Source organism: Triturus cristatus, chromosome 11 (genome assembly GCF_964204655.1).
Source record: "Triturus cristatus chromosome 11, aTriCri1.1, whole genome shotgun sequence".
NCBI classification, from domain to species: domain Eukaryota; kingdom Metazoa; phylum Chordata; class Amphibia; order Caudata; family Salamandridae; genus Triturus; species Triturus cristatus.
The window spans coordinates 659,744,142-659,771,996 of NC_140594.1; the positions used below are offsets into that span (position 1 = coordinate 659,744,142).

The 27,855-nt window shown below is 42.7% G+C and overlaps 2 protein-coding genes across 8 annotated transcripts in view; one reads left to right on the forward strand and one right to left on the reverse strand.

Annotated features, from left to right (window-relative positions):
- Nucleotides 1–453: 453 nt before the first annotated feature.
- Nucleotides 454–24,159, reverse strand: FBXO45 (F-box protein 45). 2 transcript variants are annotated; one of them, XM_085634226.1, is made up of 4 exons: nt 23,795–24,159; nt 21,534–21,575; nt 8,065–8,421; nt 454–2,885 (listed from the first exon to the last, which is right to left on the reverse strand). In XM_085634226.1, exons 1-4 carry the CDS (start codon nt 24,038–24,040, stop codon nt 2,700–2,702), a joined length of 831 nt encoding a protein of 276 aa, XP_085490352.1. In that variant the 5' UTR covers nt 24,041–24,159; the 3' UTR covers nt 454–2,699. The 2 variants fall into 2 exon arrangements, with proteins under 2 accessions (XP_085490352.1, XP_085490353.1); XM_085634227.1 differs by lacking the exon at nt 21,534–21,575 and having other exon boundaries at nt 23,795–24,148.
- A 110-nt stretch (nt 24,160–24,269) lies between these two features.
- Nucleotides 24,270–27,855, forward strand: part of WDR53 (WD repeat domain 53) — a 117,245-nt gene continuing 113,659 nt past the window's right edge. For 2 of the 6 annotated variants that reach the window (XM_085634219.1, XM_085634225.1), the window contains exon 1: nt 24,270–24,405. The gene's annotated coding sequence lies outside the window, so the exon portion shown is untranslated. Of the gene's footprint in view, nt 24,523–27,855 lie in introns of all 6 variants that reach the window. The other 4 variants (XM_085634220.1, XM_085634224.1, XM_085634222.1 and 1 more) reach the window with 3 other exon arrangements.

Consider the following 27,855-nt stretch of genomic DNA (forward strand, 5'->3'; position numbering starts at 1 on the left):
ACTCCTTCCATATAGTACGTTGGTTTCATGCTTTCTATAAACATTGCTAATCCTAGCAGAGACAATGCTTGCAGGTTGTCTCCACAAGTCAGTTTTAAGAACCATGTCTGAGACACAAGATGTTCAAAGAATTTACAAACGCACTTAGCAGATAAATCATCATAAAGAAGATCATTTTAAGTTAGGCTTCAAATTATTTCCATAATTGCTCCACCAATAGGACTGCTTCCAGACACATACATAGAACGCAGACAGGGAGGATCCCACTATAGAACTGTCTTCATAACCGAGGCAGATATGGAGTCACAACATTGGTGAGTTGAGGAGGACATTCATCTATTTCATCCGATGCTAAATGATCAGAACATTCTTTCCACTTGTAAAGCTATTTTCCATCCAATCTCCATAGAAAACACATCTTGGTGACTTTGTAACAATTCTTGACATTAGTACGACAGCAACCAATTTTTATTATCCATTTTTATGAAAGGAAAGTCACAGTTTTTCCCACAATCATATTACATCTCCCCTTGACTCTCTCCTCGACAATAAAATAGTTACATAGGTGGATACATTACAATACTTAACACTGATTAGTACTGCATGTATTAAACCTTAAGACCAATAGATTACCTCTCTTAAGACAAACTGCCAAGCTCCACCTCTCAACCAGACTTTCAAATTCTTCTCTTTAAATTACACAAACTCCTGAACCACTTTCCCCACTACCTGCAAGTGTATCTTACCCTGACTGCTATAGACTGTGCATTGCATCTTTGAAACCCTGAACATGCTCATGCTGCACATAACACAAAATGAAATAAATTAACAGCTGACCTGGTACTCTAGATTGGTCTATCATCTCAATAATCTCATATTAAAGTGGGGAAAAGGCCCAGTCCCAGCCTAAATAGGAACTGATAAGATTGCAAAACATTTCCCTTTTATCTACCACTAACTGAAATCAACCTTATTTCCTATTTCCAGTGCTTGGAATCGGTCTGCTAAGTAAATTCATATCTCCACTCCTTCGAACACATACCTTAAAAAGTAAATCTTACAGGTCCAATAAAAGTCACCTCCTTCTAATGATGTACCCTAGATCGAAAGAACAGACTTACATTTAAAAATGTAAGTTTAAATAGTAGCAGTGAGTGTTTGACATTTAACATCTGACAAAGGAGCCTTCTGTGAAAGTATCTGAAGATTGGTCTATACACTGCACTATAAAAGAACCTTACTAATAGAGGGACTAACAATTCGCTACTTCAGGCCAAGAGCACCATTTTTGGATCTAGGTAAAGTCTATCGACTATAAAATCTCTGAGGAGTTAATGCTTATGAAAATATATTGATCGAAAGAACAAAGAGCAAACTTACAGTGCAGCTGCTTCATGGTGTTTACTAAGATTTATTAACTGAAGAAGGATCATTGAGCAGTTTAGACCCATCGAAAGAATGGCATCTAAAACTATGAAGAAGGGTCAACAGTTCTGTTGATTATTCAGGTGGTCTCTTCTAAAGTTCCAACCATCTGTTTGATACAGACAAAACAACTGGCTCATTCCAGGAGCCACGGAACAAACCAAATAGCAATTCATCTTGATTACTACTGACACAAATCAAATTGTAGTCTGTAATCTCGAGCTGACTGGGCCAAACCTTAACATCCTTTGCTCTAGTCACACACAACATTCGCTGTGCAATTATTAACTGATCCCTGGAGTTTTTATTGGCCCTCAGACTAGTTCTCATTCACAGGGGTGCCAAAGAGTTGATTGGCATAAGCTCAATTCCTAGAAGATAGAATGACCATCATCTCTCTCCCTTTCCCACCTATTCTCCCCCTGCCTCCCCCACTAATTTCTCCTTGTTTTGAGGAAAACATGAAACAACCCTGTTGTACGTAACAAGGACCTTGGCGTGACAGAACTTAGTAGAATGAGACTGTGGAAGCCATACATTCATTCAACACAGTAAGATTGTACTGGTTTCTGGAAGCAGACAGGGTCCAAAGAATCCTAATTCAACATTTCCCAGATGTGCTCAATTAAAGCAGTAGGATCTTCATACACTCACATACCTAGACTGCTTCAATATACTTGTAGTGTTTTAAGTAATTATATAAAGATAAGGAAAAACATACCATTCAGTTTTACACTTAAAAGACGTGGGTCATATACACAGTTTTAAAATACCGATAAAAATAGCTGCACAAATATTATAATGCACCCCACCTGCTACGTCTGTAGAGACTATGCCAGGCAGTGCTTTAAAAACATTAAATAATTCTCCCAGTATTACACACACCTGAGACACACTGAACCGAGCGCATTAACCTTGCTCCCATCTGCTTCTTTGGATGATCTCGTGATTTGCAGTGTCAGAAAAATACCTTTGCTCAACAGAATACGACTGGTGCAGAGAGAGGTTTTGCAATTAAAATAAATGTAAACCTTTTCACACCATGCACGTTCAGAAGGGCAATTCCAATGACTACTGTCATTACCCAGAAGGTTAGAGAACGCAAGTCTTTAGGACAGGAGAAATGCCACATAGCAACGGTTTGTGATGGAAGCAGCTTTCTTTTTCAGAATGTGCCTTGGCATTCTCCTGCTGATGAGACACATGGGTCCCATTCTTGCAGATCTTCAGATCTGAAAAGTCCACAGCTCCAACAAGGTTGGCAGAAGATATGGTCATCCATCTAAGGGCTTTCCCAAGTAGACCAAAGTCACTTCAGTGTTGCCATAAACAGCAGATACTGCTGGGTACAAACAGGTCTTTGGCAATCCACGAAAAGCTACACCCAGGAACTCATAGCCACGCTCGAAGGCCAAGGTCTTGTCGTCCATGTCCAAGATAACCCTTATTCGTTCACCTATCTGGGGAAAAGAATGAAACAAAGGAATACATCAGATAGTACATAAGTAAATTGTAAAGTTGAACAAAACTATAATACATTTATGTAGTTTACATGCATGAAAGTAAAGCATTCAGCTATAAACTGGCACTATATGTACTGTGATGAATTTAAGGTACTAATTTAAATGACATACAGCTAGAAAACAAAAACTTGAGAAAGTGCGGATGGGAATGAACCCTGCATTGCAATCAAAAACATTAGCATTAAAATAAGACACAGAACAGCGAATTACTACCTAGCTATTAGTGGTATGATGGGCATGTTAAGCATTAGGAGCAAAACTCCATCATTGTCAAAACAAAGCAAAAACAGCAATGTTAACAATGAGAAATTGTGACAGATCTTGAACGTGATTTCATGTTCCTTAAATTTAGCAATTACTATGCAAGGAAACATTTGTAGTCATTAGATTCATGAGTATTTTGATCAGAAAGGCATACATGGGGAAAAGGGGGGGGGGGAAGAATACAAGATTACTTCAAAAGATGGTCTGAATGTAATGCATGGCTACTGTAGTCTGGAAAATAGGGCGAGGCAAATTTGTAACCAAAAGCAACTTTTCAGAAAATGTGGTCCACAGCAGTCTTTTCAGTTCAAGGACCAGGTGAAGGGTTTGGTGTACAAGCAGAAGTATGGATATACTTCTGAATGTGGAAGGTAGGTAGGTTTTTAGACTCCAAGAAGTAAGGGTACTATGGGCGCCTACTAAGACATACACTGAAGAAGACAAATTTACCTCAAGGATAGACACTTAAGAGTAGAGTGGCACTAAAATGGTGTTGGCAGAGGTGACAAAAAAACCAGAAGCTGGAAGTGTTCAAAGTGGGTTTGACAGGATGATAGCAATCAGAAACATCTACCAAAAGAACAATTTACCAAATATCTCCTCTTATTAAAAAGGTGAATATTACCTTTATGGGGACACAGTTTGCCTTAATCTGTGGCAGGACCAATAAACTGAGAGTTACGGGTCAGTACTGGAGAGAGAGAGAGAGAGAGAGAGAGAGAGTGCGAGAGTGAGAGAGAGAGAGAGAGTGTGTGTGTGTGTGTGTGTACACACACACACACACACACACACACACACACACATGTAGAACACACGCTGGGAGGACCAGCTCGGTCCTCATAGTGTGGGTTAACCATGTCAGAACTAGACAAACAGATTTGTGAGGACCGGTTCATTGTGAGAACCCGTCCCTGGAGTGTGTTTAGATACTTTCTAGAAGTGCATTAAAAGACTAAAAGCACTGTTATATTTGCCTCGGCTCGCTTTATAACCTACCCTACAATCAAAGCGCAAATGGAGGTAGAATAGTAATTACACACTTCACTATGGTCAATGGCCAGTCCTCATAATAAGAGGTATGTTATGGTGTAGGTGTGTGCGTGTGTGTATCTCACTCTGCAAGGACTGGAGCAGTACTCATAGCGTAAATAGACCCGGAAAGAAGCAGACAGACAAACACCATCTTTGCGAGGACTGGTACATTAGGAGGACCGCCCCAGTAGTGCGTTTAAAGAGCTTGTGAGGGAGTGTATCAAAAAACTAAAAGTGCAGTTATATTTGCCTTGGTACATTTTATAACCTCCCTTACTATCAAAGCGCGCGTGGAGTTAGAATAGTAAATACACACTTCATTACGGTCAATGGTCAGTCCTCATAATAATCGGTATCTTATGGCCGAAGCATCAGCAGAAGGGAATTAATTATGGGAACCTGCCTACAGAATTGGACTAAAGGGAGTCACCATAAAGGTAACCATTTTAATTTTCTATAGTGGCCCTTTACTACACAACTGGTGGGTATATCCCACTGCAAATGGCACAGGAAAGGGCAGCATTGAGGAGCTTATTCCTAGACAAAAAGGTTTCATAGAAGTTCGTGGTCACATTTTCTATCACTCTGTGAGGAAGCATCTAGAGCAAATGCTAAACAGAGGATTTATTGTTTATCCCACGTTGTCACCAGACTATTTCTCAGACAGGTGCATGCCTAAAAAAATATCCCAGTGCTACCATAGTCCCGATACCGAATGGAGGCTGCACTTCATGCTGACAAGTAATGGATGATGCACGATTGTGACCTTTAAATCTGATTGGCCAGCATCATTTCCCACTCAAAGATCACAAATATGTGGTCTGATGAATTCTGAAGCTAGTCAGTAGCCAATGAGTGGCTGGCCGGTTTGGTTGCAATATTAGTGGTTCTGCTGGGTGTGTTGCTGTCAATTATTCGAGTCAGGAAGGTTTTATATCCATTGAATCACTTCTATGGGGTTGCCTGGTTTCTTGGAGATAGAGCATGGGCTGAACTTTTGCTGTCGATTCAGATGCAGAATTTGAGGACTGTCACAGGACAATTTTACCTATATAATTTACTAAAAAAATAAAAATACAAAAAAATCATACAGCTCGCAAGCATGGCGGGGTCTGAGGGCCAATGTCAAGGTAACTGCGAGGACTTAGGTGGAGGTCAGAGCAATTTTTGCTTGATGATCTTTGCTGTGTATTATCTTGATCATCTATGGTGGATGGGGTACGAATGGTGCCGATCCTGTATGCAGATGGATTTTGAAGGGGCTAACTGGATTGGAGTAGTGTTGTTCCAGTTTGGATTCCATCACTCTTCACATGTTTGCTGCTGGGGAAGACTGAAGGAGGGAAAATGTAAAAGACACAGACACTTGGACAGAGAAGAATGTTCTTCTCCTGCATGGATTTGTCTAAGAGGGGTAGAGTGGGAATGTGCTGCTTGGGGTGCAGACTTTCCCATGCACTTGTCTATTGCTATTTACATCTTATCTTGTTAAGGTTTGAGATGCTTTTTACCATCCTCCTCTTTGATGACTGACAGTTCACCTTATGCACATCTCTTGTGCACTTGGTAACGGTCACAGCAGGTTGGAGGGCTGATAATGCACAGTGGGGCATACACATAAAAGGAACTCATTGTGCTGTACAGAGATGTAATTAGGATGGCAGCCTTACCTCCCTTCTAAGCCTACAAGGTCCTTCAGCCCGGTCTTCTACTAAAGACTCTCATACATCCCTTTAAATTCACTCATCTCGGTGTTCCCTTGAGGAACCACAGACTGCATCACATAGGAGAGTGGTGTGACAGTCACCCAGACGCATCACCCTCTCTTTTCTGGATACTGTTGTACCACAGGACAACATTACAACCCAAGATATACACTTATTTCACAATGATACAAACAAACTTTAAATTCAGTAAAAATAAGCATTTCCTGAACCCACATGTGACACTACTTAACAGTATATATTTGGCACAGCCCCTTGCACTATCATACACACATCTTGGCTCCAAGTCATACAGCTTGCAATGTTTGTACAACCTGAGCAGCACATACATATCAAATTAACGCCTATCTCACATGAATATTGCACATTAGACAACCCCCACAGCAACGCAGCTATATCCTCAACACACCTATATTCTCTCAACAATATAGATCTAAACCACCCAGAAGAAATACCTTCACCTTATCATACCCACATACACATGTAACAAAGCCAGATAATGGGCAAAGATCCCTTAAAACATAACAGCCACCTCAAGCAGAGCAATGGACTATGGTAACCCAAGAGGAAAAGTGTATATTTCTCCACACAGAACGATACAAAGATCAAGATGGCCATTATCCAATACAATCTATCTGTGCAAAACACACTAGTAGTAGCCAGATTGGCTGTTATTCAATAAACGCACCTCTAAACAATACGAAACAAACAAATGCAACAAAAACATACCACTCCGGACGCCTGATGAATTGTCATCCAAACTATGAGCAGGTACAATCTCCTGTATGCATCATGGCCGAGATTGGTGAAAACCCTAGTCTGGCCATTATTCATTAGGGACGACATTCCAAACATGGCATTAAAACGTCTGTGCTTATGATGTTTTTTTTTTTGCTAGGGGAATGTAAATGCACTGTAGGTAAACCAGTCTACATGAAATGCGCTGCTGTACTCCAGGGGGATCCCAAAAAAACCAATCACTGTTTACAACAGTGCCCAGCCGTGGCCACAAAGTGAACGCGGCTTGAAGCATTTGAAATCCGAAACCGAACAGCCATATTGAGCATAGCTCCCACTATGAACAGCAGACTCTGAATGTTTTAATGGAGCCATCACATTAACGGCCTCACCGGCACCACCCCGCTGTGTGCGGCCGCCCGTAACACTGTCCACATGTCACTTGAATTTCTAAAATGACCAAGATATGAGCTGAAAAGCATATCTAGGTCTGGATTGCAGTAGGAAAGGAAAATAAACCACCCTGTAAATGAGAGAGATTAGTTTACAATAACAAAACAAAAAACAAAAAACAGGCACGCCAATTAAGTAGATACAAAAATAGTTGTATTACACTTGATTAACAATTAGAGGGGTATATCTCTGGTATTTAGCACAAAACTATAAATGTTCATTATTGAGAACATCTTATAGCCCCACACATGCAGGGGAGAGAAAAAAAAAGGAATAAAGAATGGATTATAACCATATGGTATCCATGGCCATCCAAGTTGATCCTTTGGGACTGGATCCTTCCCTCACTTTTAAAAATATAATTTTGTTGGTGAACTTGCTTTGTACACTATTTTCAGTGGCAAGGGGATAGTGTAGCACTCAACTATTATTTGAAAAATGTTCTCGCATTATTAAGAATTTGATTCTAGTTGTGATTTGTACAAGTATACAAGAGAACAATGGAGACAGATGGTGGAAAACACTTCGGCATCTTAAAAGAAATAAGAGAGTGATTTCATACAAAGCTCATTCAAATGTAGACAAAAAGGAGTAGCGCTGGCAGGTAAATATGCCAGTTCAAATTTAAACTGTTAAAATCATAAAAAGGTCAGCAGAAAAACAGGAAATGTAGATTGAACACAAAGAGGTGATGGTAACCACCGGATGGACAGTATTCCTGTGCACTGAAGTTACGGGACAAAACAGTTGTCTACAGTACTTCAAGACTCTCCATTTGGAAGACTGGCGAGTTCTATACAAGTACATTTTTCCAGCAAAACCAGCTAACATCCATTTCCCAGTATGGATTGGGCATTAACAAAGTTAAAGACCTGGAAATGTAGTGCACTGTATTGGAATCTCACCTGGTACTTTGGTGCATTGTTGCACTGCGGGAAGCTACCATTCACCTCTCCGTTGTGAAGCAGGTTATTATCCACCAGATTCCATCCCCAGCTCTGGTCATCACTTCCCAGTAATGCAACATAACCTTGACACTGCATAGGAGCACGTTTGGTTGCGATTCCAATTACAGCAACTGTGCCCAGGGGCCCTTCCCACCAAACTTCCCAGGCATGGCGCCCTTCGCTGAAGCCAATCTTGGTCCGTGCACCATCAGTGCTCTGTGCAATGGGGTTCCGATGTAACGTGAAGCCATTTTTCTTTATGTAAACATTTCGGGAACAGTCACTGGGGCTAAAGCCATGTTGGAAGGCCCGGATCTGAAAAAGAACAAAAGTTAGATTGAGAAAGAAAACAACAGGCAAAACAATGGGCGATGCAAGAACAGACACAGCAAGGTATCATGAACCAGTAATACCAATTATTATATTGGAGGCCACTATCTCCTGCAAACCACACTTAAAAGACCCAAACAAACTCTAATGCTGCCCAACTCTAAAAGAATCATTTACATCTAATATACATGTGCTTGTTTGGAAGCTATGAAGATTCGTATGCAGGAATCACCCAAACAGCAGCCATCATACAAAGAGGGTAAAAAGCATATATATGTAAGTTGCAGCAAAACTAAGAAATTTGCACACAGTCAGAGACGTAGGTTAAATGTATCCATTAGCTGATGTTTTAGAAGAAGAAAATAAAATTAAAATGATGTATCTATTAATCTGTTCCTCCACTAAATGCACACTCCTACACCTAAACTCAGGAATACTGAGATTCATTTACTGACAAATGCCCAAGAGTGACCAACAAACAGACGAATGGTAAAGGCACCGAAGGCGTTATAGGTATTTAGTTAGTTTTAAGTTGGGTTGCTCTATTATGACTGTGTGACGGCTAAAGGAAGATCACCAGACACATTCTTATGGTTATAATCGATACCAAAAGTGGGCAGTTAGCCACACGTTTGCTTATAAAGTACTAGAGTGTTAATACAAATGAGGATTTTTTTTTTATATATAGCCACTGTGCTCTTCTGCCTTCCCAAAATACTGTGAGAATTATATAGTCACTTTTTGCTTAGACCTGCAGACATCTGACCTGTGACACTCCCAGCTGCTGAACAATGCACAAATTAAGATACAAAAAATAAATTAGAATGTATAACATATACGTACACCCACAGCACTGGAATATGAGATCTCTAGATTTTGTGATTTTAGTCTTCTGTTACGATCAGGACTTTGAAAGAAATGAAAAAGTAGTCTGACCAATCCAATTTGAGATAGTAAGAGATTTGTATACAGGGATTCTTTATGAAAATCAGATGTACTGTAATTTTTGTTATTGCTGTTAGGGAAGGTGCAAAGTTGTAGTAGGTTGTTGTCCAATAGGAAGGATTTGAGAAGGAATGTGTGAAAGTCTGTCTTTTTTCCCAGTGGAGTTTGAAATGCCCAGCCAAGTCTGATCTCAAAAAGGTGGTCAATTGATCTGTGCTTCAAACGAGGAACCAATAAACTGCTTTTGCTTCTAGACAGGCGATGCAAGATGCTCAGCTTTGGGTGAGAGACTGATACTAGATCGGTGTGGTTTGGCGTTGGTAAGCTCCAGCCATATACCCCTTAATATGCCCAAATGTACGCTGCAAGTAACCACTGAGCTCAACTTGCACATATATACGATGAATAAACAATAGGGTAATGGAATTCTTAATGAAAAGGCAGAAGGAACAGTCGTGAAGAAGAAAGGCACCGGACGAGAGCTCACACTGGCAGATGACAGCACCAGCCATATTGGGCCTAGAATTCTGGGACATCCTTATGACACAGTGGGACCAATGTGGCTGCAGTGGCACAATCTAATGTGGTCTCTCCTACTGGTCTGTAATGGTGGAGGAGTACTGCTGGGAAAATGTGTACCCTGACTGGCCAAATGGTATTGTGATATGCCTACTACACTATTAGAGCAAAACGACTTTAAATAACAATGTTTGACAGCTCAAAGAATACAAGAGAGGCTACATAAAGGCACTTCCTTGATTACATAGAGTGGGATAAGGTCTGCCCTTTTCTTTGTTGACATACTGGCAGCCTTTCTAGCTACTTCTAAGAAGTACTTTGAAAATGTGCTGAAAGTAGATTTGAAAATACTTGAGAACGTCATGCACGACTGCCAGTGATTATGTGTAGTTGCACTCATCTCATTCCATCCTGAGCACATAATAGTCTCAGACCCTATTAATCATGGAAGAGAATGATCGTGCTGATGACAGCAAAGTGACCTACTAACTGTGCTGCAGAGAATCATAACAAGAGATGAGAGGAACCTCTACTGAATACGAGTTGGTGGAGAGTTATATCCCAGATAAAGTACTCCACAGTTTAGTAAGACTTCTTTTCAACAGGCTAGGAGACTTATTTTTATAGCTAGTTGATGTAATTTACACAGGGCTCATAACAGTACTCTGCTTTCTTTTGCAGTTTTGTTTCCATGAAGTCTGACACAAGCAAACTGTAACACAACCTTTGATTATGTTGGAATAAGAGGAGTATAAAAAGAGTAACAAAATCACCGAGATGCCCGAGCTCCAGCGAAGTGATGATGTATGTGTCAAAAACTCAAAATCCAGTCCCACTCAGAGAGCTTGATGGTCAGCCTCCCAGATCTACAAAATAACACTGAACCTAACTTTTACAGATGAACTAAAGCAGGTTAAAAAGATAAATGGAATCCCATGTTTGGGATAGATGGTCAACAGATCTACCGATACCCCTCACCGACAGTGAATGACAGTGTTCGCACGTGTCCGGGAAGTGGCCAGCAAAGTTTGTTTCAAATGTATACAATTTCATTACCTACACCATACATACATGACCCCCCTCAGATGTGCACGCTTCCATGAGATGCGCTCCTCAGAATGTCCCCGCTGTGGGGCTGAACCAGCTGCATTCAATCACGTGGCGTGAGATTGCCCTCGGCTCTACTGGTCAGGAGAGCTAGAGACACTTTGATTGGCGACTGGCCTTCAGATCTGTAAACAATTAAGCACTGTCTCCTAGAGGGTCCTACCGACCGCTAAGGCGAAGACCAGAACTCAATGTAAATTTGCGAACTTGGGACTGGTGCTTGCTAGGCATCACATAGTGATACACTGGACACAGCCCTAGACTGCCCAGATGGACAGCAGATATGTGTAAATGGGGGGTGGCCGAGGAGCGACGCCTCTGTATAGTCAACACAGACGAGAATGCCGAAAAAGATTTGGAGACATGGGGAATATTGCTGGAGAAGCTGGGGACTATCGGGCAGATGGCTGTAGGAGCCGACACCCACTCACAGACTGGGACCCCCTGGCACACCGACGGGGGAACCCCAACAACCCGTATAAGACCAACTGACATGGGAGTTTTCGGTTTTTAGGTCGAACCTAGCGCAGCGCGCATGTGCTGCTCTAGGAAAACCACTTCTTGGAATCACTCTGGGCTTCCCACACGCTTGAGCGTGTGTTTTTTTTGTGTGCATTATTTTCACTGATCTTTGCGTGTGTCTTTCTAAAAACAGACCACGCAATTGGGCAAAGGCGTCTGCATGTATCCGCCCACGGCTTGCGGTTACGAGCAGGGGCGCGCTGTGTGCCATCTGTTCGGTTTCGGATTTCAAATGCTTCAAGCCGCGTTCACTTTGTGGCCACGGCTGGGCACTGTTGTAAACAGTGACTGTTTTTTTTGGGATCCCCCTGGAGTACAGCAGCGCAGTTCATGTAGACTGGTTTACCTACAGTGCATTTACATTCCCCTAGCAAAAAAAAAACATCATAAGCACAGACGTTTTAATGCTTGTTTTGAGTTGGCAAGGGAGCTAATTGGTTTTTGCAGGGAGAGGAGATCTGTGGTCGTACTTTGATGGTGAGCTGGTCGCCCCTACGACGCCACCCAGCTACACACTGCAGGAGATACATAGGGCAAGGTCTCTGTACTTCGCTACCAGATACACTAAAGATCATTCAGAGGGGGAGTTGGGATGGATCTAGCTGTAAAAATCACATTGGTCCCTGCTGTTAGAAGATATATGAGAAGTCCTGCTCTGCCAACCACTGCCCAGTTTTTCTTTCTTCTTTTTAATGGTTACGTGTTTGATAACTGCATCGCTGTTACTTATTTACCTAAAAATAGTGATATGCACCTCTTTTAGCATTTTGACTGCAATACATGCTCTAGCAAGCACTTTCCACACGTTTGCAAATACAATTATGTAATGCATATATGATGTATATGCTCGTACTGTATACTGCTGCTATGTGTATTCCAAATTAAAGACAAGTCGTTTTTTTTTTTTTTTTTTTTTTTAACATGGAAATGGAATCCACAATGAATGCCACTGCCAAAGACATAAAAGTGATTGGTGACAGGTACATTCCAATGAGGCGGCCTTTAGATTAATGAATGGGCACGACGGTGGAAGAAATGTAATGAACTTATGCTTTAGTCTCTCGAGAACCGAGAGAACTCAGACAATGATTGAAGACTGATCATGATAAAATAACATTGGATTAAGAAGCGTGAAACAAACTGCAGAAAGAGTGGAAAAGCACATTTTTGAATGGAGTTATTTTGGGTATGTTCTCAAAGAAAAAGAATAGACTCAGTAAACACCGTATTCTGTACCAAGACAATAGAAGTTACAAACATAATTTATATAAAATATACTTGTAGGTTCATTAGAAGACATCACATTAGAATCATTACAAACCTAAAATAAACTGAACATCTAAAAGCAATTATAAAAATAGAAAAAGCAATATTTAAAAAAGGCATAGTGGCTCCAGATAAACTGTTTCATAACTTGATGCACAGAGTCGTTATGCCACATGTTTATTTTTGAACAATGCATACAAAAAGATTAGGCGTGGGGAGACAAAAGCTTCACAACAAATAAAATCAAAGCCAGGTGTATCAAAGACATGAATAAGACAATAACTACCCAGGTGAGCGAAAGTAGTTTGCATCAGAAACCTAAACTAAAAAAAAATCATATTTACAAACTAATGTTATTTCAACATAGGTTACTTCAGCACTTTAGCCCCGATACTCCAACTCCAGTGGAGATACTTAGTGACTGCACTCACAATTGACTCTTTAGTCTTGGCACGCAAAATCCTGAGTGCCACCTGGCACTGTCTGACTCCAAGAAAAAGAAGAAGACTATACAATTAACATTGCCAGAACATACAGATCAGGAGCGCTGAGAACTTCGCCAGGAATACATCCAAGAGGACTATTGACTAAGCTGGCCTTGTCGATCTTAAAAGATAAGATTCTGACTCAAGCAAGACGATCGGATTGTAGTGACTTTCATGAAAATCAAATACAACTCTTTGAAGACCAGTAACAAAAAACACTTAACAAAAGGAGGCCACTACAAGAGGACTCAAAACAAATCAAATATAGCTGGGCTTTCCCCCGTTGCAATGGATTTTGGGCATGATGGAAGACGAAGTTCAGAGTTCACTGAAGGACACAGTCACACATAAAATAGAATTGGAGAAGACAGGAAAGAATTCAAAGTAGTAGGCGCTTAGAGAGCATAAGCTGCTGAAACGGTTGACTGAATGTGAGCGATAGGGGTTTGGTATGAGTTTGAGGAAAATGTTACATTTGTGGTTCAATTGGTGATTAACACTTCACTCTGGTTTCAATAGTAATTGGTGGCTGCACAATTGGGAATTATATGTTGGGCCAAGGGCATCAGTGGCAGTGTTGGCTGTGGGTGTGACCTCAAACACACCGGGTGCGTTTCAATTCCCTACTCAGTTCATGTGCCTGTGAATACTGGGAAAGGAGTGGTTCAGAGGAGAAGGGCTGCAACCAGATCAGAGAACTAAAACAGAAACCATACACTACCCTTAATAGTACTAATCTAAGTGGTCGTGAACAAAGATTACACAAACTAGATGGATGATAGGATTAGTACCATGGAATGAAAAACGGCTGAACAACCCCATATTATTTTTTCATAAGAGACCCACCCAGCCTCTAGAAACATACATTTAATGGATCAGAAATAATTCCTAATTCGGTTCCATGCATCAAAAAGAGCAAAAAAGCAGAAGGTGTGATTTTAGAATTAAATTGGAATTTGCAATTTGAGCCATTGGAAGTGATAAAAGCCAAAAAGGAGGGTCGATATCTAATAATGTGTTATGCCAATTTGTATAGCACACTAATCACCTGTGATGGACGCTTATATCGTGAGGAGCTGCTGGACCTTTCAAGTGCAATAGCTTTGCTTGAAGATCTAGATTTCCTAAAACAGGAAATATAGAAAAGGAAAAGTCTGGAGCAACCCATCGCAGTAACAGAAGTGGAGAAATGAATTAAAGACCTTCAGCTCAATAAGGCTCCGATGCCTGGCGGACTCACCAAGTCCATCCATATTAGCTCGCAAACGGTTATACTATTTACTTCATTAACAAAAATGATAAACCTAATGGGTCTTACTGGCCTATCTTACTTCTAAACACTAGAAAATATTTACTATGGTCCTCGCCAATCGTTTAGAGCTCCTAATGTCATATTGGATGCAAAAGAAATAGATGAACCTGTGACAACATAAGAAGTGTGTTACACTGGACTTAAAAATTATGCAAAAAGCGTGGCCCTTGGTTATCCTTACGTTTGACGCTGAAAACGCATTTGATACTGTAACTTGGCCCCTTCTCAAACTGGTACTAGGTTTGGGACCCACTATGCACAAAGTCATGTGGGCCAACAATTCCTCATCACGGCACAGATGTTGATAAATGGAGGGGGACTGTCTACTTTCCAAATGTTCAAAGTATGAGACAGGTTTGTGCCATGTCCCTAAGTTTTCATTCCCCTATTTATTAAAGTTAGAAAACCTTAGGGCACTGTGGGGATGCAGTTTGGTGGAATGACAGATAAAATACACCTATTTGTAGATGATGTTCTGCTAGCACTGGGCGCCCCTGTGCAATCTATTATGTAGGTACTAGAGGTTGTGGAACAATATTCACTCATATCTAAACTCAAACTACATTTAGGAACTTTGAATTGGTGAGCGTCTAGCTTGAACCAGTGATCAGAGAGTGGATGGTGGAGCTAGCTCCTTTAAGCTGGGAAAAGGCAAAGTTAAATATTTTGGTGTAACCGTAACTCAATCAGAAAAGAGTTACAAAGAGCCATTTACCTGCATCTGATATCAAAGATTAGGGAAGCTATACACACAGCAACTGCTCTTTATCTCCAGGCAGGGCAGACTGGCAAGCAAAACAAGCATTGGCATAGCCAATAGGTCGCGCCTTTGGGACTTATAAGTGTTTAGCCATGCAACAGTTGCATAACTAAATACTTATAAGGTCCCAAAAGCGAGACCTATTGGCTATGCCAAGCGGCCGTACAAGTGATCGGGATCGCGATCAAATATCAAAGCGGTCGTGCAAGTGAAAGTAATCGCGGTAAAGCGTGACGCACGCGCCCGCGCACATGCACTGTACCTCTAGGCTGGCCTGGTAGCACTTTTTGGAGCCCTCTCAATAAGTCTCACCAGACCAGCGCATGCGCTGGGTCAGGCGAGACCTAAAAAATGATACTGTCCCCAGGCCTCTGCATTTCTCCCAGGCTCGCACACCAGTTATTCTGAAACAAGTGAGAAGCGTTTAGACGGTCACGGGAGCTTACTGAGAAACAATGGGAACATATGGAGTTGGCATCAGTGCAAGCCCATTTATTATGAAGCTTACTGCATCATCTAAAACAACACATGCCAGCAGTAACATATGTTTTGGAGGCTCACTTGACTAATGATGGCTATTTCTGGACAGTTTAAGATCACTACTTTCCATTTACGCCAATTTACAGTTACCAGGATTTTGGTCTGGGTCATAAGGACGAGCTATTTTTGAAATGGGAAGAAGGAAATTGTAGAATGTCGAGAGATCTTTTTAGCAGGGTGGAATTAAATCTTTTGAGACCTACAAAAATAAAAATAAAATGTTTCACTATCAATCTGAAAGATTGCGATACTGGCAGCTGAATGATTGGGCGCTTTTCCAAAAGAATAGCGTGGCAGCCTGAGAGATTTAATAGAGTTTAAAAGATGGTTTACTTTTTTGCACTAATTATGGCCACATGTCTAATATACATTCTGGATTGTCTGAGAAAAACAATGCTCTGATCAGCCTTACATGACCAAATATGATACCATATTGGGTAAACTTGTTCCATTACATCAACGACAGAGGCTTTGTCAGGATATTCCAAAGACCATCCACATTATTCAGAATAGTGAAACAATACAAGAAAATGTATAATTTGTATATGACCCAAAGAAAACTGAAAAAGTATGAAATAACAGATGTGATAAGATCTCTATCACATTTGTGACAAAGTACCACTCTGCTAAACTCTAAATCATGCTCTTAGTTTGAAGCACAAGTTTCATGGCCTTTGACATTGTGTGTGCGGGAGAAATGAACTGAACACATGTTTCTATTGGAATCTGATATATACCCAAGAATTAAGCTGTTTTCTTATCATTGGCTGAGGGGTTGTGCATATTAAAAATACTTTTTTTTAAATTTGGAGGGGGTTACTGAATTCATTAGTTCGCGAATTATAGGAACTTTAACCGCCTTACAAGTTCCTTTCCTATCGAGTTGGGGAACTATTTATCCTAGTGGTAAGATACTGGTATAGAGTTCAGAGCAGAAGCCACTTCCCATTAATGTGATAGTGATGGTGACAGTCCTGTGTGAGGACAGATATGAAAGTTGAATTAGAGATCGCAGATCTACAGATTGGGGGGGGGGAGCTTTGAGGTAAGTTTAGATTGGTAAATAAGTTGAGGAAAGGTGATTCAGCGGTGATTGTTTGAGGTAGATTGATCTTGAAATGAAATTGGGATTTGTAACGAGCACTAATACCAGAAGGTGTCTAGGTGCGGCTGCTCAGATCTGAGAAGTGAGCCTGCACGGGAGAAACAAAAGAGATAGCCACTACATGTTAAACAGCAAGGTTTTTAGGGATTTGCGAAAAACCATGAGGTTGTTTTCTGTCTTCAGGAGTATTGGGAGCGAGTTCCACAGCTTTACTGTCCTGCCACGAAGTTTCTCCCTCCCCAGGTTGCCAGTTTGACTTTGGGGACTACAAGATTGGCGGAGGTAGCAGACCGGAGCTCCCTGCCAGGGAGATACCACTGAAATTTGTCAGGAAAGCCGGTCCGAGTCCATGGAGTGCCTTGAAGGCAGTGCAGAGGGCCTTGAATTCGATCCTTCTCTTTTACTGGTAGCCAGTGCAAGGAAGGTAGAGCATGAGCTACTGATTGATGTTTGGGGATATCGAGCAGCAGACGGGCTGCTGCATTTTATTTAGGAGATGGGTACGTATGTTCAGGAATACTCCGTTGCAATAATCCAGTGTGGACAGTATGAGTGCTGTCACCACCGCTTTCTGGATCTCTAGTGGAATGAAGGGAAGGATCTTTCTGATAGTTTTAATCAAAAAGAAGCATGAGAAGGTGATGGCGTTTATTTGCCCCTCGAAGGATAGTTCGGACTCAAAAAAGGCTCCGAGGTTTTTCACTTTATTGGTCCGAGTGGGAATTTCACCCATTTCCTGTGCCCACAATTTGTGACCCCAGAAAGAGGCATCTTGGATTGTGTTTATGAGGTCTTGCTCTACGGGCTGTCGTAACAGGTGTTATGCTATCTGATCACAGATTATTCAGGTGTGTGGAGTGCATTAGTGGCAATGCATGTGGAGCAATGCCAGCAAATGTAACGGGTTTGAAGGATTAGGGATGCAATGACTAGGAAGGGAAAACTGGTAGCATGGAGTGGCTTGCAAGCTTTAAAAATATGTCCTGCACTCCAGCTTCAATTTGATATCAAGCAATTAATTTCTAACTTTATACTCTGGTCAGTAGTAAGTGGCTGTAATGAAGACTGCCGCAAGTAATCGCATCTCCTGTGAATTATGTCTATGTCTGCGTCTGTATAGGAGTAGTTGTGCTTCAAATTCTGATCCAGACTACCTTTCTGTATGCCGGCATTAGGTGGTCTTATCTCATTCCCAGAAATTCAGTTTGAGGATGTGGTGGGAGTGAAAGAGGGTAGAAAGTGGAGTCCTAGTGAGTGGAGGTGGTAGGCACGGTATAAGTGGTTCATCTCCCATACATGACAAAAGCTTTTAGGCCCTTCATAGTATGAGACCAACGAGGTGTTGCTGCATGCAACCTGGACAGATTTGATGAGAAACTTTCTGTTTTAGGAGTGGTGGTTATAAGTTCACCCAAGAAAAATTGAGGCTATTTATCTCAAGAAGCAGATTTGGTGTGCAACAATCGAATTAAGCAGCTATGGGGTCTCACTCAGTGCAGAGACAGAATGCAGGAGTAAGGCGTTGCATTCGGGGTAAATGATTAGATCAGATGACATGACATTTGGATGACAGCACACCGACGTATAAAATCACCAATGATGCAGCATAAGTGTGGAAAACTTCATAAGCACAAATAACATTTAGAGGCAAAACACACATTTGTGTAAAAATTAAATTTAGGAGCACAAACAGTTGGGTGCAAAACCCCCCTTGCTATAAAGACAACAAACGTGTAGATCATATTTAAATTCACAACCAATGAGTACAGAGAGAAAGTCAGTAGGAAGATGCCACATAGGGTGTCAAAAGCACTCATCAGGATGACATTGCATTTTAAGTGAAAAATAATTTCTGGGTGCTCTGGTACAAACAGCAGAGTTGTGGTTTCCCATTTGGGTGCAAAATCGTATTAATGTGCAAAAGCGCTCTAACGGCCACATCAGCTGGTGTGCGGGACCCAGTGTAAAGCACAAATGTGCCTCTACTACAGAATATGTGTACGAGCATTTCACTATGCAAGCGCTGCAATGGGAATCACTCTTTATGGAGGTAAACTAGCAAACTAGAGACTGAAATACTCCTCTCACCTGAACAAAACAAGCATTGAAAATGCAATAGGTCTCGCCTTGAAGTTAAAGCCATTTGCTTTGCTAATGGTATTGTATAGCAAAGCAAATGGCTTTAACTTAATGAAAGGCCTATATTAATGCTGCCCTGCAAGCTGCAAGGGTGTACAGTGTGCCCCTCCATTAATAATACATGTAAGCTAATGAATGAATATAATGCTGCCCTGCAGGCTGTGCTGCAGTACACACTGCTTCTTCATCAATATAAATGTTAAACTAATGGATGAATGATTATTAATGCTGCTCTGCAAGCGTGTACAGTGGGCCCTTCCATTAATATTCCATTTAAACTTATGCATGGATGAATATCGAAGCTGCCCATCAGCTGCAGAGGACACTGGGCCTCCTCATCAGTAATAAAAGTTAAACAGTTCAATTAATATTAATGTTGCACTGCAGGATACATTGGATGAACGACTAGGACAGGGTGCGTCATCGTTAATATGGAAAGCTAATCAATGATTATTACATGTTCTCGTGCGTCCAGCCAATGAAAGCTATTGTAATCAATGCATATTAACCCTGATGTGCAGGACGCTCCACTCCTTCATGAATAAAGCAGGCTTAACCGTGAATATTTCTACGCTCTTCGGGCTGCACTGGCCGGCGTGGCGCCCCATCGTGATAGAGGGCCGTGAATATTCGAGTGACCAATGAGGATTAATGCTGCACTGGGGCGGTATGCCCATTCACTATTAATAAAGTCAGATGCATCAATCGATAATTATATGATGGCTGCACAGGGAGGGTATTATTAATGAATAACAAAACAATGCATATCAAATCATCTCTTTGGGATGCAAAGGGACAGTAGTGTGCCCAGGCAGTAAACGAAAAGCTGTGCTAATCAGTGGATATAAATGCAGCCCTGCAGGGCACACAGAAGGACGTGGTCATTAATAATATTTTAGACAGAACAATTAACTGTCTTTACACACTTGTGTCTCGTGGCCATTTTCCGATATCCCCACATCCAAGTCCTTATAGTCCAATCCCTCTCGCCTACCATGTTCAAGTCATTCTCCTGGCCTCATCTTTAGCCCTCTGCAGCTCCATGACCGCGGCTTGGTCGTTTGCGCATTGGTACATGGTTGGAGGTGTGTAGTATCTCCGTCCTGTTTGTTGCCTTTGCTCACCCAAGCTCTGGTGGGGGACTAAATCCACTTACTCCAGGCTGGTGTGTTGACTATATCCTCCCTCTCAATTGTCGACAGCATTGCCACCATACAGCCGGCCCCCCATCTGGTGCATCATCTATATTATTCCTCTTCTTAGCTTGTGTGTATTAAACACCGCTCGAAAAGATGTGCCACATCTGCCCTTTCTCCTCCAACCTGTCAGTGTGCGGTCTTTCACTTTTTCCCATTCGCCAACATGGTGTATTGTCCATGCCTACCTCTACCCTAGCAATTGTGTTGTAGATATCCTCCCTACACCCTGGCTGGTCGTTAATCTCCAACCGCTTAGCTTGTGTTTCTATGAACAATCCCCTGTCTGGTGTGTGTCCTGTATCATCGCCAAAACCCACTTAGGATGATGGTACTCTGTATATACTTCTCAGTTCTCCCCATGTAGTGTACAGTCTGTTTATCAACAAATTGAAACTCTTCCCGAAAACATTACGTCATACTGTATTCTACAGAACAATTGTGTGTTTTATGTCGTTTCATGTTTCTGATCAGTGTTTACACTTTGTACCTGTACGTCTTTAATTTAAAAATTAAATTAGCGGCACGTCTCTCAGGAAGTGTGTATTGTTTGTTGGAAACGTACCGGCACTTCTCAGTAATAAACAAGCACTTGGGAATAGTGAGAACTTGCACTTTTACATTTCAAACATTTTCTTATACATTCACGGAATGTTTACACATGTGTCAATATTAGTTCATACAGATAGGGCGCAAACCTACATAAACAGTGCGCCAGACTCGCATACCTTGCTTGATTGTAATCTCTTCCCCTCCCACCTTGCCTCCCTCAAACCCGTCTGCGGCCAGTTTGTCCTGTTTCTACTCGAGAGTTAAGACTCTCCTTCTCTTCTGCCTAGAATATTAGTGTTGGTCATTCCACGCCCACTACCGGTACGCCATCACCTCATCTGGTGTATTTGCATAAGTTCTGGACCCCTAAGCTCTAATGCTATGTTTATCCGCTAACTCTGCAATGTACCGTCTCTACTCAACTCCCCATCATCATTTAGACCCACACTCCACCAGCTCTCTAAAATAAAGTGGTTCGTCATTTCCTATGCTCTTGAAACACGTATTCCCCCTTATATACATCCCTCAATCACATTCATTGTCAACGGTAAAATAATGTATGTGGCCTGTCCCCTTGCATTCCCTGGCCGGCTCACGGGTAGATGAAAGCTCATTCCCAATCTCACAAATGCCACTTCCCAGCACTAACTTGTCGCTTGTCTGTGCCTCTATTCTCCTTCTTTTCTTCTCCCTGAAGAAAGAGAGAATAACAGAAGTTTCAATCAGGCGCTGCTACAGCGGATGTAGAATCAAGAAGCGAGCGGCGCGCACATACTCACGGCTCCAAAGCATTTGCCATAATTCCCTCTCCCCATCAGCGGCCCACAATGCCACAGTGCAGCGACCTGCGCTTTCCAGACGCATAACTCTATGGTCATGTCAATTCCGAATGAGAAAAGGGATATCGCCAGAAACACTGATTTAACCACTGACTCAATGTTGATATATAGACATAGGAAAAGCACTATCATTTTATTGGAATGTGCATATTAAAGTAGCTTAGCATCGGCGGCCACCTCAATTTGAAATTATTCTTCTGAAATCAACTTATCCGCAGTCGGCAAACAACCTTAAAACGTTTATACGAGGGGATAGTTACAAACTACATTTTGGTATCAAGATAGAAGTTATACCCAATGCAAAACACTAAATAATTTAATAAAACTGCAGGTAATATTTGTTTCTAAAATTTGGTTATAGTTGCTTATTCCAACTTGTCCGTCATGTTCTACAGTTAATGTACTAACGCTTGGCTTTGTTGGACACAGTCACACAGTTTCATACGGTCTCTGCCTACACGTCGTACATGTGAAGGCAAGCTTTACAAAGTGCATACAGGCTTCGGTAGTTTTGTGTATGCAGCTCTAGATTCAAGCCTTCAACTAAAGCAATGAATCCCGGAACATGCATGGACCAAAAGGGGTGTGGCCTGACAAACAAACAAGCAGTGCTGCGAGACCTAACAAGGCAGAGCAACGTGGTCCCGAAAGTGCAAGAGGACCGCGCTGCAGCCGATCTCTTGTCTTTATGGGGCCATATGTTTGAAACACATGGCCCCATAAAGATAAGCCTTTACTACAAACGTAAAGCAACCGAGCCAGTCCAACTGGGACGACTCTAAAAGAGAAAAGTGTACGTCACTAGACGCTCTTTTCCAATGGCTGGCCACCGTTTAGCATAAACGGTAACGCCAGCCAATGGAAAAGAGGGACGGAACTAGAGAAATCTACACTAACTCATTAAATCTCGCCAGCGAGACTGCGCATCTCTGCGCAGTTTACGCCAGGCGAGACCTAATAACAACAGCACTTTCTTCAGGCAGTGGCTGGAGAGGCCTGGATGAAAGGAACCACTCTGCTTATATAACATCAGCTCGGACACACAGCCAAATGCCACATGTCTGTAAACAGAACTAAAAGGGAACGATAGACCTTTTGAAACACCTTTATGATAATGGCAGCAGGCAAGCCCAACTTGAGCTACCTGCTTAAATTTGTTGAATAGCTCGGTATTTGAAAAAAAAAACACACACAGGTCTCACCTTTCTGAAGTAAATAAAGTTTTGCTGCCACTCATACAGCTAGATGGTGGTTATGCGCAAGCAGCTTCTTTTCAATGAAGTACCAAAAGGCCAAATAACAATAGCCAGTAGGCCAAGTAACTGGCAAACGCGGAGCTATACAAATATTTCACAACATAATTATATTTGGCCTTGCAGGAAAGCAAGTCAACCGCAGAGCCAAAGTACTAATTTGCATACTTCATACACATTCCTGCTAAAATGGTGACTCTAGCTCTACTTTAACGGCATCATTAGCATATTCCCCCTTCTGCTCAGCACATAGATGCGGTCTGGTGTAATCTACGCGAGCTGCATGTTCGTTCCCAGTGTCATAAGGAAAGTAAATTGACATAACACTACAATATATGGTGATCGATCCATGTAAAGCCAGTAAATCATGCCGCTATACCGACCGAGATGCACAAAGAATAAAGTGTGGAATATTCACGGTTCTACGTTATATTACTAAAAACACTTATTTTGTATGCTATCTCCGGGGTGTCCGTGCCATCAGTTAGCATGGCTGTCAACGGCTATACTGACCACTCTTCTTCCTCCCGATTACGTAATCGCTCAAACCCCTAGGAACCGATTACGTACTCGCTCAAGACCCTAGGAAGGACTTCCCTTATGCAGTGGTCATTTTTAGTGATGTCGGATTTACAGCGTCTAGGCCCATACTAAACCCACCACTGCACGCTTCACTAATTAGCCGTCAGGAGCAGGGAGATTGCACAAATTCCAAGCTCATGAAACGTCGGTCTTTCACAGCCTCCCCATCCCAATTCATTGAGTAAACGACCACGGACTGTCCGATTTTTCCGGCCAAGTGGCTCCTAACACCGCACCTTGCTCTTGTACGTGTCCAGTCCGCATAGCACGTCTCCCCGCAGACCCTCCTCGCCTAGACACCGAGCACATAGGCCCCGCCACACCTCCCCGTTCTCGTCGCCGTGCAGCAGCCGGTACCACAGTCGGCACACCAGGGAGCATGAGCATAAATCCGATAGACCAAGGTAGGAGAAGACCAGCTCCAAAGCTCGTGGAGGCAGCGGTGCGGATGGTGCTGGAGGCTCCGGTGCTGCCTCCGCCATCACCGGCCGGGAGGAAGACCAGCACCACCGGTAACCTGTCCCTGGGCTCCCTGAACTGACATACAGTCAACGCCTACGATTGGGCGGTACCTCTGTCCGCCCACTCCTAATAATGACCAATGAGAGAACCATTTCCCTCTTCCCAAACAGAAGACGGACTACTGAGATTCGCCTCTGCTGGGTTTATCAATACACAATTCTAGTCCTTCGTCGTTAACGTGCGCGTCTACGTCTACTTGCTGAGAATGCACGAACTACTTCCTCTCTGAAGTGAACACGCATGCGCGCTGGTACGGTGCTCTGCCTGCATCTCCTGGGGAGACGAGAAGAGCTCGTCTTACTCCGCAATTTGTGCAGATTTACAGGTTGGTGCCGAGGCACATGTAATTGTAGTCAAACAACCAACGACCATACCAATCCTTTTGTATTGAGAAGTTTTCCCGTTTCATGTCCTAGGTCCTAGGATTACAGGAACATCAAAGGTACGCTATCCTCGAGGAACCCGATCAATAACTTTTGCTTCACGTGCAGCATTTTGCTTTCTGGGATTAGTGAAACATTTGACGTTCCCGACGTTGTCTTTGTAGTGATGACTGCATTTAATGTAGAGAAACCGAAGTTTATTCTTCATCCATGCACACTCCTTGCTCCAACTGACAAACCTCCCACTTCATTTCACCCATCCATAACCCACGCGCCTACTAATAGGGGTAGAAAGTGAAATGAACATAGCGGTTCTAATGAATAATAATTTATAACAACTTATCATACACTACATCTCCTCCCATCGTTATAAAAGTTACAACATCATGAAATCTTTACATTTCGAAGGCATTCCCACATTGCGTGATGGTCGACCACTAAGTCTGTTCTGCACATTATCTGCTTGTCTCGGAACATCCTCCACCATGTCATAGGGGTCTTGTGAATTAGTGGGTTCATTGACAGGGCATTAAAGACATGAATGTGAATCAATCTCATTAGGCAAGTCTTCTAGACTAGGATTGGCACTGTCTCTAATCGTAGACTGGTGTATGTTGTCAGCCATAATAGGAGTGACGCGAAAAGCACGCAACATTTTCCACCTTCCTCCTCCATTTTATAATCTATTGGCTGACCCAGATGTTCTGACCACACCTAAAGGCTCTCCAAATTTTCTTCCACCTGTTTTTGTCTTAGGATGCTTGATTTTACGATGTCGCCTATAGTTATGTTAGTTCTATTTACTGTCCTTCACTGGTCAGAATATTTTTTTCATTTTGGGCTGCTTTTCTGCAACTACCTAATGTAACCTGTCCTTTTTATTTTTAGTGTTTTCTGTTGTGACTGGATTACTTAAAAAAAAAAAGTGAACTCAATTTAGTTATGGGTGTATACCCCTTAGCAATTCAAATGGAGTGGCGCCTTACCATTATGTGGATTAGTGTGATACATCCACAAGCAGGTTCGTCATGCCTCTTTTCTGGAATCTTGCCTCTTAAAGCCAATTGAATGGTTTTGCTTGGCACGTTCAACCTGCCCATTGGCTTAAGGATGGTATAAGGACAATTTGTGATTGATTCCGGAGGCCCTCAAAAATGCAAACACTTCATCAGACACAAACTGTGATCCATTGTAACTTACAATCTGGTGGGAAAACCTCTCTCTCGCGAAGACTGTTTTCAGGAAGTTTAAAACATTGCTAGTGGTAGTATTATCCATTAACTTAAATTCAATCCATTTGCTGTATTAATCAATGCAAACTATGGCGTACCTCATATCCATCGAAAATCTGTGCTTTGGTCCTATGAAATCTATTCCCACCCTCTGCCAGGGTCAATCAGGAAAAGGTATAGATTTAAAGGGTATGTATGTGTGCATATGGATTTATCTGTGTCTTAACATATTCTGCAGTTTTGCACCAATCCCTCAACATTACGATCCATGAAGGGCCACCAATATTCCACCTTTGATCTTTACGTCATTCCGGTATGTGCCTAGCAGCAATACCTTTAGCACCCTCTGTAACTCCCTAGTAAATGGTACCCCTGATACCTAGGTCCTGAGGTACTAAAGTGGGTCCTTAAGGGATGCAGCACAAATTCTGCCACCCTAAAGGACCCCTCACCAATGTCATGAAAAACTGCCACTGCAGGCTGGATGTCCCAGTGCAGACAAAAGTGAAAACACGACATGATACATATCCCTGGGTGCCATGTCTCCTCACACTGCATGTAATATTTGTAAGTCACCCCTACAGCATACCTTACAGCCCTACGGCAGAGTGCCTTATATTACATGCAAGGGCATATCTGCATGAGCAGATCTGGCCCTGTGCTGGTCAGTTCCAATACTGCCAGTATGAGTGAACAAGAAATCCATTTTAAAACGTGCTGGGCACTGGTGAAAACACGTTCCCCAGCTACATGATCGCTTCACTGAAAAGAGGGATGTTTGGTATCAGACATCTATTAATAAACTGGCACCAATGCCAGTGTCGGATTTAGTAATACATGCACCCAGAGGGCACCTTAGAAGTGCCTCCTGATAATCTACCAGCCCTTGGTACTGACTGACAAATCGACTTTTGTCAACCCGCGACCAGAACTAAGTGTTTGACCTCCCTTAAGTGGGAGGGCCTTTGCCCCTGGGAGGCCAGAAATCAGGCCTGCGTGGGCAGGGGGTGTTTTCACACCCCCCACCACAGGATGACCTGCAGATTACCATTCCAAGGCAGGGGAGCTTCAAAGCGCCTACTGCTTTTTGGTATGTTAGTCTGGTTTCTCTCACAGGAAAAGAAGCTGACCCGCCTTGTTGAGACTTTTGGCACCTAGACAGGCAGCGGAATTATCTAGTCAGATAAGCGTGTCCAACCTCAGGCTAGTGCCCCCCCCAAAGGTGGGCAACCTGAAGTGGAGGTGACTTTTCAAAATTAGCCATATTGGTGATGGCAAAGTCAGGAATTCTGGGGCAGGGCTATGAACACCTTCCCCAGGAAGTGGTCATATAGGGGGAGTAGTGACCTTAAGGGTAAATAGCCCATTGGCTACTACCCTACACTCCCCTCGCACCCTTAATTCAGTATTTGGGGAACCCTGGCACTAGAGAATCAGATCCTGATGACCTAAAGAAGAAGATGGACCGAAGTGCAGTGAAAAGCAAGAACTGTGGAAGAAGCAAATGACTTGACGCCAAACCTGCTTGCCTGTCAGCTGTTACCGACAATTACACCAAAGTCGACTCATTCTGCAAGCTGCTGTGCCTCCAAAAGCCTGGGAGGACTGCCAGCACTTCTGCCAAGACTCAGGAACTCCTGTGGAGCAGCGGATTTGCTATCCTGCAGGCACCCAAAGGGACCTGAGAGGACTCCGTACCGCCAAAACCCGAGACCAGAAAGCACCACTGCACCCGTACCTCCTAGCCCAAGCTGTAGTAGGCCAACAGTATCAGTGTGGTCCCCCGGCCCTCCAGAGAAAAAGCCTACCCTGGACTTTACCACTGTGGACTTTCCGCCGCCGCCTGCATCCTCTGTATGCAGGCCCACTCTACTGCAAGTGCTCCCGGTGATGAAAATCCCATGCCTGAAGACAACTCTGCACCCGTTTCTCCTGGCCTGTGGAGAAGAGGACCAAAGGTGTTCCCATGTCCACAAGCATCGTGAGACCTGTACCCTCCTTGTGGTTCAGACCGACTGGCTACCCAGTCCAAGCCTGTATCCACTTTTTGACCGGACAAATCCCCATAGGATAATATTGGGCACCCGAAGCTAAAAAGCACCTCTGCACCCGGCTGCCCCAGTGCCGCTCGAGGTGCCTTGTGGGTGTTGCATTGGAATT

Bases quoted from the DNA above. Each gene is read 5' to 3' on its own strand.
- FBXO45 (XM_085634226.1), bottom strand. From the start codon at position 24,040: ATGGCGGAGGCAGCACCGGAGCCTCCAGCACCATCCGCACCGCTGCCT. The intron at 8,422-21,533 runs GTTAGTGCTGGG...GTTCTTTTTCAG, and splicing joins GAGGCACAGACAAGCGACAA to ATCCGGGCCTTCCAACATGG. The intron at 2,886-8,064 runs GTGAGATTCCAA...TCTTTTCCCCAG, and splicing joins ACAATGCACCAAAGTACCAG to ATAGGTGAACGAATAAGGGT.